The following is a 15,081-nucleotide window of genomic DNA, read 5'->3' as shown; positions in this document are numbered from 1 at the left end:
AGGCATCAGGGGGCCCAGCTGCCAAGGCTGACTGTCGGGCCCAGGAGCACCTACCGGAACCCAGCTGGGCAGGGGCCGGGCAGTGAGGAAGGCGCCAGGCCTGGGTGTACTTGGTTTTCTCTAGCACAGAGCAAGGGGAGTGTTTGCATAGTTGTGGAGGAGTCACCGCCCCCTTACCCCCAGCCCCCCACCCAATACCGGCACCCAAGGAGAAGGGTCGGGAGCAGGTTCCTCCAGACATCTGGGCTCACCTGAGCTCCGGTGGCCAGGTATGGAAGGCTCTAAGAAGCTCACTGACAGAATGATCTAGAAGGAAAGAGCTGAGCACCTCCGGGTTAAACTTTTGAGGTGGAGGGGGACGTCCCTTGCACAGGCAAGCCAGCCGTGGGGACGCTTTCCTCCTTAGTTCCGGGAGGGCCGGTGCTCCGACAGCTGCTCATGCCCCAGGGAGGGCCCTCAGCCACACCCCTCACCCCTACTGCCAGGTGCCAGAAATGCAGCATTTCACACCAGACGCCACGGGGGTCCCTGCCAGCTAGTCGCTTCCTCCTTAATCTGAACCACGTTCACGTTCACGCTCCATCTTGGCTGGTGAGGGGCAAGAAGCCATGGCAAGACTCTTTTGCTCCGAGTTAGTCATGTGCCTGCCCTCACTCCCAACCCGAGACTTCGCAAGCACAGCCCTAGAGAAGCTCAGAATCTGCAATGGCTCCACCACAGAACAGCCCGACCTCGCCCTAGAGCAGGTCCTGAGGCTGGAGGGGGCACCAACAGCAGCATCTCATCCCTGGGGGCACTCTGGAAATGCTTTAGGAAATGTTGGAAAGGGGGTGGAGTGATAGCACAGCAGGTAGGGCGCGTTTGCCTTGCATGCGGCTGACCCGGGTTCGATTCCCAGCATCCCATAGGGTCCCCTGAGCACTGCCAGGAGTAATTCCTGAGTGCAAGGCCAGGAGTAACCCCTGTGCATCGCTGGGTGTGACCCAAAAAGTAAAAACAAATAATAATAAAGTCAGAAAAATGGCCTTAGCTGTCACCTCCTTGCCGCCACACACACACACACACACACACACACACACACACACACACAGGGGCACGCACTCTGGTATGATATATGATGTGTGTTCTCCACCCAGGGCTGGAAGTGAGCCTAGATGTGTCCAGGCTTCCCTGGACCTAGGTGAGGGCTGCCAGGAGCAAAATGAATGACCCTGCACCCACCCCACCCCCACCCACCTCCCCTCGACCCTCCAAGGGGTATTTCCACACAATCCGTGGGCATGTCTGCTCCTAGGTGACCCCTCCTCACGCAAGGGGCAGGCACCTCTGCTCTTACACAGGGCCACAAACTTAACTTGGGCTTCTGCCCCGCTTTCAGATTTAAAAAAAAAAAAAAGACTCAGCCAGCCCCCAAGATTTGACCTTAAAGCCAGCAAACAGAACCTGAGCTCACTCCAATTACAGTGCAGGCTACAGCTGGCCCAAGGAATGTTCCAGCGCCCCTGGGGATCGCCCACTTTGGGAAAGACTCCCTGTTCAGCACAAAGGGACCCCCACACCAGGTGGCCGCTGTCCTAAGATCCGTGGAGGAAAGTGACCCGGGCTACCGCTGGCCGTCCCAGGTGGCAGACAGAGCCTGGCACGCAGGAGCCCTGAGCCGTGGGTGCGAGAGACGCAGCCTCACTCTAAGATGACCTCAGGCTTCTCGCTCAGAATGAGTGGCTCTGAAGTCCCTTTAGCCCGGGGCAGAGACAGGGGCAGGGGGTTGCAGAAGAGGGTCTCGCTGGGGTCTGACCTAAAGCCCCACAGCAAGCAGGGCCGCGCCATGCGCGCCACCTGGACCCCATAACTCTGGGAGGGTGGCTCCCGGCCGAGCTGTTTACAATTACATCCAGCAAAGCCACATCAGCGGGGCGGGGATGGCCGCCTGCCCACCGCGGAGCCGGGAGGTCAACGGGAAGAAATTATTTTCGTCCGCGTGGAGCCTTCTTGTTTGGGACTTTTATCCAAACTGTGGCCACGTTCTCATGCTCCCCCCTCCACGCCAGTGCCAGGCTGCCTCAGATGCTCCCTCCCGGGTCGTGGGCTGGGCAGGGCACAGGGATGGGAGGGGCTGCCTGTCCCTGGGAACCCAGGGACCCCAGCCTGCCAGAACAGTGGGACGGCTGACTGACGAGGACCACACTGGGAGCACGGCGAGTGCTGAGGGGCACTGCAGCCGTCTCCGGAGGAGGCACCCATGGGGCCGCCCAAAGCACCCGCACCCATTCTCACCCGGTCCTCCTCTTCCACGGGGGAACCAGGCGCTGCTTGTCGGGTGAGAGCAAGCTCTGCACTCTCCACCGAGGTCGCCCGCAGCTCCTGGCGGGGACTGGGTCTGGGGCCGGGTCCTCTAGAAATGAGAGCCTGAAGAAGCCCGAGGTTTGGGACTAGGTGCGGCCTCTCCCCTCTGGGCAGTTCCAGCCTGTTTCTCACGGGAATCTCTTTCCTCTGTTTCTGGTGTTGCTTTGGTATTGGGGGCCCTATCTGCAGTGCCTGGGGCTGAAGCCTGGCTCTGTGCTTAGGGGTCACCGCGGGTGGGGCTGGGGGAACCACATGTGGTGCTGGGGATGGAACCAGGGTCCACTGCGCGCAAGGACAGATGGGAATCTCTCTCCCGCCCCGGTACCGCTCCCAGTGGGACTCAGCCTGGTGGAACAGCCCAGACGCCCCAGTGCTCAGGCCCAGCAATGCTGCCAGGGACCCCCAGGACTCTCCCTGGTAGTTCTGGGGTCCAAACTCTGAACCTTGCACAGGTCTTGCTCCAGCCTTTCACCGTTACCTTCCCAGCCCACAGCAAAGTCCCTCTTCTTGACTCAAGATGCAAGAGATGCAAATACAGCTGGCCGGGGGGGAAAGGGAGGGTACCAAGAGGGGGGCTTGAGAGGAGGAAAGACTTGGATGCATGGAAGGACAAGGAGGAACACAGCAGTTGCAGGAGGGGTGAGCCAGGGTGCACCAGGAGGTGGGTCCCGGACCCCCTGACACCCTCCCTGGGCGGGACCGCTCTGGTGTTTGGAGGCTCTGGAGGTTTTGCACAGACTGCCGTGGAGGGCGATGGTGCAGTTGCTAGCTGGGGCAGGGGTCAGGCACACCCCGTGCTCCTGCTGCACGGGCCTCCCCTAGCCCAGGGCTGCCGGGGCTTCTCGGGGCTTCTCCCAGGGGCACCAGCGCCCTGAGCGGTCGGCTCCAGCTCTCCAGGCAGCCCCTCTCGGCCATCCCACATGCCGCAGACCTCAGCTCCCGGCCGGCCACATGCCACAGGGACCGCAGCTGTACCCGCTGCAGAGAGAGACGCATCAGGCAGCCCCAGTGCCCGGCGCCTCGGAATGGGCCACGCCAAGAGCGGTTTCTGCCCAGAGCAGGGCAGTGCCAGTGGCCTTCCCGGGGCAGTCCACCCTTGGGACTTCAGAGAACTCGCATGGAGGGGAGGCCCCAAGGGCCTGGCAACGGAGAGGGCCAGGGCCGGGGCCCATCTCCACCTCAGAAGGCGTCTGGGGCGGTCACTGAGACCATTGTCCCTCAGGAGACACAGCCCGTGCAGATGGGCGAGAGGTGCCCCCGGCCAACTCGCCACCCCGAGGCCCCGCCCCGGCACCGGGGCCCTCGAGCACCCGAGCAGTGCTCCTTCCCAAAGGACCGTATTTGAATTTGAGTAAATCAGCTCAATATGTTCTCGGACTGTGGGGATGAAATAAAAGGAGCCAGTGAAATCGCCGGACAATGAGCTCATTCAACACCATCTCTTCTTCTCCCCCCATCTGGGGACTTGAATACAGTGGCCATGAATAAATCCTGTTGTGTAAAAATGGGGGAGGGGGACCCAAGAGTGGGGGGATGGAAGGAAATGGCAGGACGCCCACTTGGGGGAGGAGGGGGCTCTCAGGAAGACCAAGAGAGGGCCCAGAACCCGAAAGGAGGCCTGGCCAGGGGAGCCAGGAGGGTGGCCTATGCAGGGCAGGTATGGAACTATCCAGAACCTCCCACCCATCGACCCTAGCTGCTTCTCTGCGGGGCCCGCGTCTCTGGAGGCTGCCCAGCCAGACCCTGCATCCGGGAAGCTGCGTCCAACAGGGACCCTGAAGTCCTGTGGGCCCTTTTCCCGCCCCTCCCCCCATGGCCCCACCAGAGCCCAGACCATTAGGACCAGGGCCGCCCCCGCTCTGTCTGCCCTTTCGATGACTCCTCCAAACAGAAGCCACATGCCTGCCTCTGAGTTGCATGGAGACCCGGTGCCCAGGGGAAGCGACCCCCAGGAAATCCTCCTGAGTGGCGCTGGGCCCTATCCCCAATCCCAAAGCCAAGATCGCCGGAAGAACAAGCCACGTCCAGGTGGTTTGGGTTAGGATGGTCCCTCCTGGCCCAGGATCCCACAGCCTGGCCGGTGGACAGCAGCGCTGTCCAGCCACCAGCTTGCCCACGAGTGCCCCTGCCAGACACGAGCCCCTGATCCCTCCTGTCCCTTGGGACTCGGGCAACCACGGGCTCATGGTCCCTCCTCCAAGTCACCCTCCCAGCAGGCCGAGGTCAGCAGAGACATAACAGCCAAGTTCAGAGATCCGGAAGAAAATCACCCTGGTGCCAACCTGGGCGCACAGTTCCGGCGGCTAACTCTGCTGACTGCTGAACTGGAGACTCTACGAAAGGAGAACTGGAGACTCTACGAAAGGACTGCCCGAGTCCCCCCACTGGCCCCGTGCCCCCGTGGCAGCCGGGCCGGGGCTTCCGTATCTCCCTCACTCTCCTCTGCCGCCCAGGTTTGGGGGGAGCCTCTTCCCCTTTACACCATCGCACAGTGCAGGACTCAAAGCTTCTTTCTGGGAGGGCGGGGGGGGGTTGCCCACAAAGTGGCTGGTGCTGGGGCTCATTCTGGCCTGGCAGTGCCAGGGCTCCCGCAGTCAAAGCACCCGGCCTTTGCTCTGTCTCCCTGGCCCTAAGAGAAAAGGGTCTTGCACCCACCAGGGTGCTGTGAGGGGCAGGAGCCCCGGAGCGTTCTGTGTCCTATTCAAGACTCTGACCCTCATCCACTGTCCCCGTGGATGGTGGCAGCATGAGCACCCCCAGGCCCCCAGCTGTATCTACAAGCAGCCGGGGGGGGGGGGGGGGGAGCCAATGTACTCATTTATTGGTGGCTGGTTTGGAGCCCAGCCCGGCTATGCGAGGGGCGTAGTCCAGGCTCTGTGTGCTAGGGTCACTCCTGGCAGGTCTCAAAGGTCCATGCGTGGTGCCATGGGTCAGCTTCACGCCAGGCAGGAAGAGACTTACCCGCTGAACTACTTCTATGACCCCAGGGGGTGATTTTTGTTACTGTTGTCATTGTTGTTCAATTTAATTAATAATTTTGGTTACATATTTGCAGTAATGCTGACATCTATGATTTTTTGGGGGTAATTTTTTTATTAAATCACCATGTGATACAGTTACAAAGTTGTTCCTGATCGGGTTTCAGTTATACAATGTTTCAACACGCATCCCCCCACCAGTATACATTTCCCACCACCAATATCCCCAGTATCCCTTCTGACACCCCCATCTACAGCCTGCCTCCCCTCCCCCTCCCGCCCCCTCCCCCTCCCCCTCTCTCCATTATGGTTTAGCAACACAGACACGGAGAGGCCATCATGTTTGGTCCTTTACCCACTTTCAGCACGAGGGGTGATTTTAAAGATAGCTTCTTGCACGCATCATTTACACACAGAACAACAACCCCACCCTGCGAGCTACACAGCTGAGTTTTCGCAAACACCCAGAGCTATGTAACCCCCCTCCCCCACGCAGAGAGGAAATCTTCATTCCAAGCACTTTCCTGTGTGGTCCCACCCTGCCCCCGAGCTTCAGGGCTGAGCGGCTTCCCTTCCCCCGGGGCCTGCGTGTTTCGGAGTCGCCCCCACTCGGAGGGGGACTCGGCGGGTTTCTGAATGGAGCTTCTTTCACCGCCCGCTGCGTGCGCCCCAGTGACTGACAGGCTTCTGTTCTCTCCGTCCAGAACTTTGGCTCTTTTGTGGAAGAATCAAAACGACAATTGAAGAAACGACATTCTTGATGCGGGGCCTTAAGCCCGAGGCCTCGGGCGAGGCTGAGCCACTGCCTCCATTTGCCTGGGCTCCTCGGACTTCCAGAGCCAAAGCCGGCAAGTCCCAGACACACCTGAGGGCCGGGTCGGTCCCCTGGCCGGGAAGCAGCCTCTCAGCGCCTGCCGGCCCGTCCCCCAGGCTCAGACCCGCAGCTACTCGAGTGCTCTCCCTGGCAGCAGAGGCCACTTTGCAATTTGCTGGGGCGAGTCCCTAGACTCCTGTCCCAGACGCCTGCCCCTGGCGGCTCCGAGGCAGCGAGCACAGAGACCAGGCGCCGGGTTTGAACACGGCAGAACCAGCCCCCTGTGCTGTCTACTGTCTGCCGAAAGCACAGCTCCTGCTTCTGCACCAGCCGGCTGCAAAGCGGGCTCCGCACTACGCCCCTGGTCTTCCTACACATTCTCTCGACTCACTCTCCACTGGCGTAGGGGTGGGGTGGGGTGGGTGGGTCGGTCAGCTTGTTTTGAGCCAACTAGAAGGGAAGGCAAGGGCCAAGGGGTGGGGAACGGAGGCAGCGCAGGCGGAGAGAGAGATGTGCTGTGCGGCTGGGCCAGGACCCGGCTGTCCGCTGGGGGCAAGTCCTCACCCATCTCCCAGTTGGAAAAGCTGGGGCGTACAGGGCACTCTCTCCGAGAAGGTGGGGGAGCCTGGGAATAGGGAGCACCCAGCTCAGAGTCTCCCTGAGCTTTTAGAGAAACAGGCCAGCGGGTAGAGCTGGTGCCCAAATGGACTCCTCCAAGAAGGCGGGCACCCGTCGGGTCAGAACCATGTGCCCATGCATCAGAGGTTCAGCTGCCCTGAATGAACGCTGCCCCTTCTCCAAGGACCTGCCACCGCCTTTCCCCGTTACGTCCCCCAGGAGCCCGGGACTCGGGTTAGTCATCATTATCCTCACTCGCACGGGTGAGGGAACGAGACTCACGAGACAAACAGCCTTGCCCAAGGCCGCGCGGTGAGTTAGTGGCAAAGGCCAGATTAGGACCCAAGCTTCTGGGCGCCCACACCTGTCCCCGGGTGCGTAGCAGCGGCAAAGGCAGGTAGGTCTGCACCCTCGGGGCCCTGGGTACCAGGGCGGCGGCAGAGGGGTCACAGGCTGACGCATACTCACACGCGGAGGCCTGCAGGACGCGGCTGTGTCCCACCAGACAGCAACACCCCCGTGCTGGAACAGACAGAAAGAAGGCTCAAGTCGGGGAAGCGGGGGGTGGTACTGCGGCCCTGCGTCACTGCCGGGATGAGGCAGGAGGCTCCGGTCTTTCCCTGACGCAGGGCTGCTCGGGAGGGCCAGGGACGGGGCAAGGCTGCTCCCGGGGCCAGGACTCACTCAGACATCCACTCAGCAGCCATGTCCCCGGCACCTGCTGTGTGGGCACCTTGGGGTGCCTTGGGGGGTGGGGCGGGGGGCAGGAGACGCGGAGGAGAGAGACAAGATCGCCGTCTCCAAGTTTCAGCGATGGGGGAATACTGATTCGGGTGACCCTCGAACCTCCTGGGTTAGAGTTGAGGAGGCTCTTACAGAAGCACAAGTGATTTATCGATCCACAGGTTCTGTTTTGTATGACACAGGGATGTTTGGCGTGGCTGAATTGGAGGATGTGTGACCCTGTGGCATGGAGGCCAGTTTTTTGTTGTCTTTTATTGTTTGTTTGTTTTCTTTCTGGGTCACACCCTGTGATGCTCAGTGGTTACTCCAGGCTCTGCACTCAGGAATTACTCCCGGCGGTGCTCAGAGAACCCTATGGGATGCTGGGAATCGAACCAGGTCACCAGGTCGGCCGCGTGCAAAGCAAACGCCCTCCCCACTGTGCTATCGCTCCAGCCCCCATGGAGGCCAGTTTTAAGGAGCTTAACTACCAGTGAACCTGAAACCAATTCCACAAATACCAAGCGGGAAATCAAGGTCTGAACAGATTTCACTGCAAGGACGTCAGCACTAACTTAACGCTGGACATGTTCAAGCATCCATGGGACGTACAGCTCTAAGACAGTGCGGCGGTAATTCACCCGGACCGTCTGAGAACCTGCAATGTGCCAGGCAGGACACAACAGGAACTGGGCGGAGGGTGGAGAGGGCTGCCTGGAAAAGGAGGCATATGGATTCCCAAGCCAAAGGGAGGACCTTCGCTGAGCAGCTCTGAGGAAGGAGTCTGGTTTGTGAGAACAACAATCTCTCTTCTAGCCACGCGGTTCTCCGGACTGCATATCGTAGCCCTTTCCCGACTCTGAACCATTGCGGTATCCTGTTACACTGTTGTGGGGGCCACACTGAGCGGTGTGCTGGCATCAGACCCCGGGCCTGGCACGTGCCAGTGCTCCCCCAGGGAGCCCCACCAGAGGTCTGTCCTCCGTGGGGGGCGGGGCCTGTCTGACTGGGAGGGACAGGTCCTGTGTTCTGGGGAGCGGGGGAGGGCGGCTCTGGGTTCCCTCACCAGGGCTGGAGACAAGTTCACACAGAACCCCTGAGGCCCGATTTTCTCCCATGTCTGCCCCTATTCCCTTTCCCACCGCGCCTGCCGATCTCCCGTCCCCGACAGGAAATCGGTTGTATTTATAAGCATCCCAGCCCTCTCCTGACCTTGGCTGGGCGCCCCACGTTCCCGCCCTCATTCCCCTCTCCTCAGGACACATCTACCCCCCCCCCCAGATTCCTCAGTATTCACAGAGCCATCGCCACGGGCTCTGAAAGACAGCCGGAGTTTGTTTTCCCAGTGGGGAAACTGAGGCCCAGAGGGCTCAGCCACTCAGCGCAAGGCAAAACCACCCCAGGAGTCTGTCTGCCGAGTCAACCGCTCACAGCTCTGCGTCATGTCTCGGCCTGGGCCCGAGACCAACAGGCCTTCCTCCCTCCACTCGGGGCAAGGCTCGGCCTGAGAATGACAGAAGTCTTGGGAGAAGCAGTTCCCATCATTAAAGGGGCTGGGGAGAGAACTGGCATGGCTTCCGGCGCTTTGAAGCCTGCTGGCCCCTCCTGGCCCTTTAATTGTGCTTGGAACCCGCCCAGTTCCCAGAGCTCCCAGGACCTGCAGAAGAGAAGGGCCCAGAGCAGAAATCCCCTCCCTGCCTGCTTTCTCAGCCCCCAAGGTGACCCCAGCCACGGCTCCCACACAAAGAGCTTCAAAGTCAGGAGCGCTCGGGGTCAGGAATAACACAGAGAACACCCCGAGCTGAGGATTCCGGAGCTGCAGCACCGCCCGGCTGCCAGCAGCCTTTGAAAGCCCTTCTTCAGGTGAGGTGCAGGGAGCACAGGGGCCGGGCCGGCTCCACGCTGCACTGGCTCAGCCCTTCCCACAGCAGGAAGGGGTGTAGATAATTATATTGCTGTGGCTCTCTGCCTCGGATGCACGTTAGAAGCACCTGCAGTTTTCTTTCTTAGCTTTAAAGATCTAATCCCTAACCAGAGACCCAGCAGAATTCCAAGGCAGTGCGACTGCGGGGCAGCCGTTCTGAGTGTGATGCCCTGGGTTTGACCCCCACCACCAAACAGACACAACAGAGGATCTTGGGTGGGGCCTCTGTGTCACTCCTGGCGAGGCCCAGGGGACCGAATGGGATGCCACAGGGATTCAACCTGGGTGGGCTGTGTGCAAGACAAGTGCCTTCCCTGCTGAAATGTCTGGCCCCCGTGTTCTGGCCCTAAGGCTAAGAACCTCTGTCTCGAGGAGAGCGAGCTTAGGGAGACCTCGAACCCCCGCACCCGGAAACAAAACCCATGACGATTCCTCGGAAGGCGAAATGAGTATGATAATTGGTTTTTCTTTCGTAGACAGATCCCACGATTCCCATAAAAGTGTTCCAGTTATTTTTGCTGGCCTGATTCTTTCCAGCCTGTCTTCTCTTTCCAGTTGCCTAGAACCAAGTTCCCTCTCCTGGGAATCAGGGAATGAGACCCAGAAACTGGGGGGGAGAGTGGGGGGAGAAGGGTTAGCCTTCCAGCCAATCACCGCGATCCAAATGAAGCGGATTATCTCAACTGCCCGAGCGTGCATCCAACTGTGAGGCAATTCAGGAGGCTTCCGAGAGGCTGTTCCCAGTGCGATGCTCAGAGAGTAAGTAGATCAGTCCCCTCTGGCCCCATCTCACATTCACCCGCTGGAGGAGCCCTAGGAACCAGAACCCAGCTCACGTGGCATGAGCTCAGCCAATCGCTGGGGTGCAGAGATCCGACTTCACAAGCGTGGTGACCCTGTAGACACTCCCAGGATGGGAGCCTTCCCGGGTGCCCCGCTGAGCGTGCCACTAGCTTACACACTCCAAAAGACTGGCAGTCAGGACAGAGCAACAACCCTCTCCTCGCTTTTCATGGCTCTCATAAAATCCCCGTCACTCTGGGAAAATACTCCACAAATCTCTCCCCCAGACCCCCCCAACCACCCTCCCCCACCCCCCAACCCCACCCCAGTTTTTTTTTTTTTTTTTACGGGAGCGCCATGGCATGTCTTAGAATGGTTCAACTGGGAGCAGGAGAAAACCTGGAAAGGTTCTACGGGATACCCACGACAATATTTCATCACCCCCACTTCAGCCCCAGATATCTCTTTACACCTGACAAAATAAAGCACAGTCAACCCAGAACCTGCCAACAACCGGCTGCTTCTGGATCAAGGACCAGATCATGTAGTTGGCGAACTGGGGGGATGGAGAAACAGGATCATCTCTACCAATGACTTTATTATGACTGACAAGCCCGAGTGCCTGGCTCTGGGGGCAGAGTACATACATGCCTTGTGTGTGTGGAGCCCTGGGTTCCAGCCTGCTCCCTCCCCAGTACTGCCAGGGGTGGGTCCTACAGCAGCAGCACTGCAGAGCTGAGAAAATAGGTTTGAGCTCTGGGGGCACTGCTGAGGCAGTCAGTCACCTGCCAGGGAGAGGCAGCGCTCCTCGGGGCAGATTTAAGGATGAGGCACTGTAGCAGCAACTTGTAAAAAAGTATCGCCAACAAGAATCCCCTGCCAACCTTCTGAAAGTCCCAGTAAGTCTGACTTTTTTCACTCAACTTGATTAAAACCACTCTGCCTCGGCATTCTCTGGCTCTGCCATCTTACCTTTAGAAAACAAACAGAAAGCCCTTCTACCCACTCGTAACGCCTGCAGACCCAAGAGCCGCAGGGTGAGAAGACTGGGGTGGGATGTGCTAGGTTTGGCACAGAGTCCAGTGAGCATTTCACATACTGCATCTGCTGCTCAAGAGAATTTGGGCAATTCAGTGGGGGGGAGGTGGAGGGGGGGTGTGTTGGAAGGATCCCCCAAATTCCTCAGTCAACAGGTGCAAAGTATTAGTAGCATTCACCTATGAAATGTGAAGATTTTTTCACCAAACACTAACAGATCTGTTGGACGGGCCTGATTATTCTCAAATACACTCACCTCACACTGTGTGTTTTTGCTGCATAAGGGTGATGCCAAGACAAAGGTTATCAAGAGCAGAAACACGCTGAACCGAAAATGCTGTTTCTTTGGTCAGGAAAAAAAGAGCCCTGAACTATCGTCTAGCTTTGTAGAGCTTTTACGAGAGGAGTAGAGAAAAAAAGTGAGGAAGACGGTTTTTCCCTGGGACAGAGCCAAGCCCACCTCTGAAAGCAAAACCCACATGCTAACAACGAAGCATCTGGAAAGAGGACCCCCAAATGCCATCCACCACGGATGCCAACAGAGAGGAACGCACAGCTTTGAGAACGCTGACCCCAACCCCTCCACCCGCTTCAACCTGGAGCTGACACCCCACCGACCCTCGGACCAATACTTCTGGCCCATGTGTTGGCGCAAGAGGTAAATCCAGTCCTGTATCCCCCCCTTGGGGGGTCCTTCCTAGAGAAGGAGGCCCAGAAGCTAGAAAGGAAGGAACAGTGGCTTCTCAAAAGTTCTTCAAGACAGAAGGGAGCATTCAGGCACACACACACACACACACACACACACACACACACACACACACACACACACACAATGAGATCCCAGCCAGCTCAGACAACAACCAAACCACCCGCAGAGTAACTTGGGAGATTGCAGGGCGGGCTCGCAGGCTGTCCGCGCCTTCAACCCTGTCCCCTCCCCAGACACTGGGGATGCTCAGGGCAGAGACCCCCCCCCCCCTCCTTCTTCCCACGAGCGCCGCCGAGTCTAGCATTTGGGTCTTTCTCCAGGTGCCCCGGATGAGAAAAGGGCAGGGAGGGGAAGACAAGCCGCGGCTGGTTCAGGGATCGCAAGCCCGTCCCCAAACATCCCTTGATGTTGGCTTCGGAAATGAGAAACCAGCTGGGAGGGGAGATTCCTTGGGAATCTGAGCGCGCTCCTTTACGACTCTCTCCCACGGGAACGCAGATACCAGGCGCGTTTCCTCGCGCAGGTTGGGCAGAAAGGAACCGCGGAGAAGCAAGAGGCTCCCCTGCCCCGTAAAGGAAAACGAGGCTGGGAAGGTGCTTCCCCCCGTCCCCCACCACCACCCCACCCCTCTTCCGCCCCTGCTTCATTAGCAAGTAATCTGGGAGCCGGCAGCTCCGTCCCGGGGGCTGCACCCGCACGCCCGGCTCTGGCACCCTCTCGGGCCCCTGGCCAAGCCGAAACTTGCGGGTCTGCGCTCTGAGCTCCACGCCATTCCACCTGCCAGGCGCCCCCGTCGGAAGCCCCGTGCCCGGCTCCCCTGCCCGTTCTGGGGGGAGTAGGCGGGTCCCGAGCAGGTCCCCGGGAAGGAGCTGCTCACTGGTGCCGCCTGCCCGGCCCAGGGACCAGCCGCGCGCCCCAAGCGCGCCCCCCCCCACCCCCCACGCCGTCCCGCACAGACCCCCTAGGGGCCTGTCCCTTGCCCGCCGGCGGCGCGACACGGCTTCGAAGGACCGCGCCCAGCCCCCCCGGTGCCCGCGGCACCTCTCCCGGGGTGGCCAGGGCTGGCCGAGAAGAGGCTGGGGGTCGCCAAGCGCTCCCTGTCCTCCCAACAGGTGAGCAGCTTGGTCACCCCGAGCCCCGCCGACGGCGCCGGGGAGCATCCAAGCGCCCGGGGCGCAGCGGCCACCCCGGGACCCTCCGGCTCGCGGCGCCCCAGTGGCCGAGCGGAGAACCCAGGTCCCGAGCACCTGCGCCCCCGCGGGTCCTGACACGCAGGCGGGGGCGCGTCCCCAGTGCTCACCTTTGTACCGCTCCATCGGGGCCGGGGCGTTGCGCTCCTCGCGCCGCGGCTCGGGCCTCGGGTGCTGCGCTCTGGGCTGGGCGCCCCGCCGGCCGCGCTGGCCCCTCCCCGTGAGGTCACGGTCGTGGCCGCCGCGCCGACCGACCTCCTGCCGCGCCCGCCCCCCCGCCCTCGGACCCCGTCCCCGCCCCGCCCCGCCGGGGAACTCCGCGGCCGCCGCCACCGCCGCCGCCGCCGCGCGCACCCCGGGCCGCGCTCCCCGCCCACGGCGCCCGGCGCGGCCCAAAACGTCCCGAGCCCGGGGGCGGCGAGAGGGAGCGGGACTCGGACGTGCCCCCACCGCGCGCCTGCAGGCCCACTGCTCGGAGGCGGAGACTGAGGGCCCCAGTGCGGCAGGGACGGGCCGAGAGCGCCTCCTATAGGCTTTGGGGCCCCGTTTTTGTTTTTTTTTTTCCCTCCTTTCTTTCTTTCCACTCTTCCCCTTTCTTCAGGGCCCAAAGAGGATGCGTTCGCCAGCCTCGGATTCCTCGGGACGCTCTCCCACTCTCTTGCAACACACTTCCGGCGTGTGCCCACGTCTCCTTGCTGCCCAGGTTCTCCGGGCCGGCCTGGGAAGGGCTGGGATTTCTTTTTCTTTTGTTTTTTTAGGCCACACCGAGTTGTGCGCAGGACTGTCTTCTAGCTCTGCGCTCAGGGGTCACTCCTGGCCGGGCTGGGGGCGGGGGAGGCTTGTGTAGTGCCAGGGTTGGAACCCGGCTTGGCTGCAGGCAAGGTCCGTTTCCCTCCCCGCTGTACTGCCTCTAGGACTGGGATTTCTCGGGTGCCTGCTTGGAGCCCCAAGCTCTGGGGCCACAGAAGAGTGCACCCCTCCTGGGGTAGAGGGGAGCACGGGGTGCGACACCTCCCTCGGGAGGTCGATGTGGTTCTCACCCACCTGGTCCATCCACACCCACGGCCACTCTCGGATCTCTGTACACCCACGGCCTTCCCAGGACTCCCCCAAGACAACGTCGTGTCCTTGAGATGTTCCGGGTGTCTACTTGCAATTCTCAACCAGGGTTGGGCCAACAGCAGTTTTGCAACCTGCCTCTCCTTGTTTTGTGGAGGGGGCTCCGGCGGGCGGGGTGGGTTGTTTCTGCTCTTTCACAGAACTCTCAGTCCCTTCCTTGGGGTCGCCGAGCTCGGCTCGGACACCTGAAGAGCTGCTGGAGTCTTGTCAGCCGCGCTTCAGTCCTCCTGGCTCCGGGCACCGGGGAGCCCGTGCCCGCCCCGCCCTGCCTGAATGCCACCCGCCCTCCATGCCTGCACGCAGGGGGTTTCTTACTCTTTCAATCCTGACGTTGAAGAAACGGACTTAGAGATGCTCCCCACTCACCCGGAGTCACACAGCGGGCGTTAAAGCCAGTCCCACCTGCTCCCCATGGACGGTCATTCCTTCAGCCTTTATTGCCAGGCGGCGGGGTCCCACCAGGTGGAGAGCCAGACACGGGGACGATGGCAGCACACCCAGGCAGGCGCCTTTTGTAAGGTCGAAGCTCTGGGTTCCAAGCGCCCAGTACGACCCCCTGGAGAAGCTTCTAGAACAGTGGTTTTCCGCCACTGGGGCAGTCTTGCAGGTGTCGTAGGGTGGGAAACCACTGCCCTGCCACCGGGGTTCTAAGTGCCAGTCCGCAGTGTGGGACGAGGGCCAGGTGCCTGTGGGCAGGTCCAAGAAGGTTGCAGAACACTCTTCGGGACGGGGTGAGCACTCAGCTGTGTCCTCACGGGTGCGGCGAGAAGCAGGGGGGCAAGAGGAGAGGCAGGGCTCTGTGGGACCTCTGGGCAGAAGGGCGACAGGACAAGGCCAAGCGA

At 60.7% G+C, this 15,081-nt stretch overlaps 1 protein-coding gene across 3 annotated transcripts in view; it reads right to left on the bottom strand.

Annotated features, from left to right (window-relative positions):
• AFAP1L2 (actin filament associated protein 1 like 2) overlaps positions 1-13,370 on the bottom strand; it is a 95,830-nt gene extending 82,460 nt beyond the window's left edge. For all 3 annotated transcript variants that reach the window (XM_055118888.1, XM_055118889.1, XM_055118890.1), the window contains exons 1-2: positions 13,231-13,370; positions 7,222-7,275 (exon numbers count right to left, since the gene is read on the bottom strand). In XM_055118888.1, coding sequence (XP_054974863.1) covers positions 7,222-7,275; positions 13,231-13,246 — 70 coding nt within the window. In that variant the 5' untranslated portion in view covers positions 13,247-13,370. The remainder of the gene's footprint in view (positions 1-7,221; positions 7,276-13,230) is intronic.
• Between the last annotated feature and the right edge of the window lie 1,711 nt (positions 13,371-15,081).

Source organism: Sorex araneus, chromosome 11, assembly GCF_027595985.1.
Source record: "Sorex araneus isolate mSorAra2 chromosome 11, mSorAra2.pri, whole genome shotgun sequence".
Lineage (NCBI taxonomy): Eukaryota > Metazoa > Chordata > Mammalia > Eulipotyphla > Soricidae > Sorex > Sorex araneus.
This window is presented reverse-complemented; position numbering and strand designations above follow the sequence as displayed.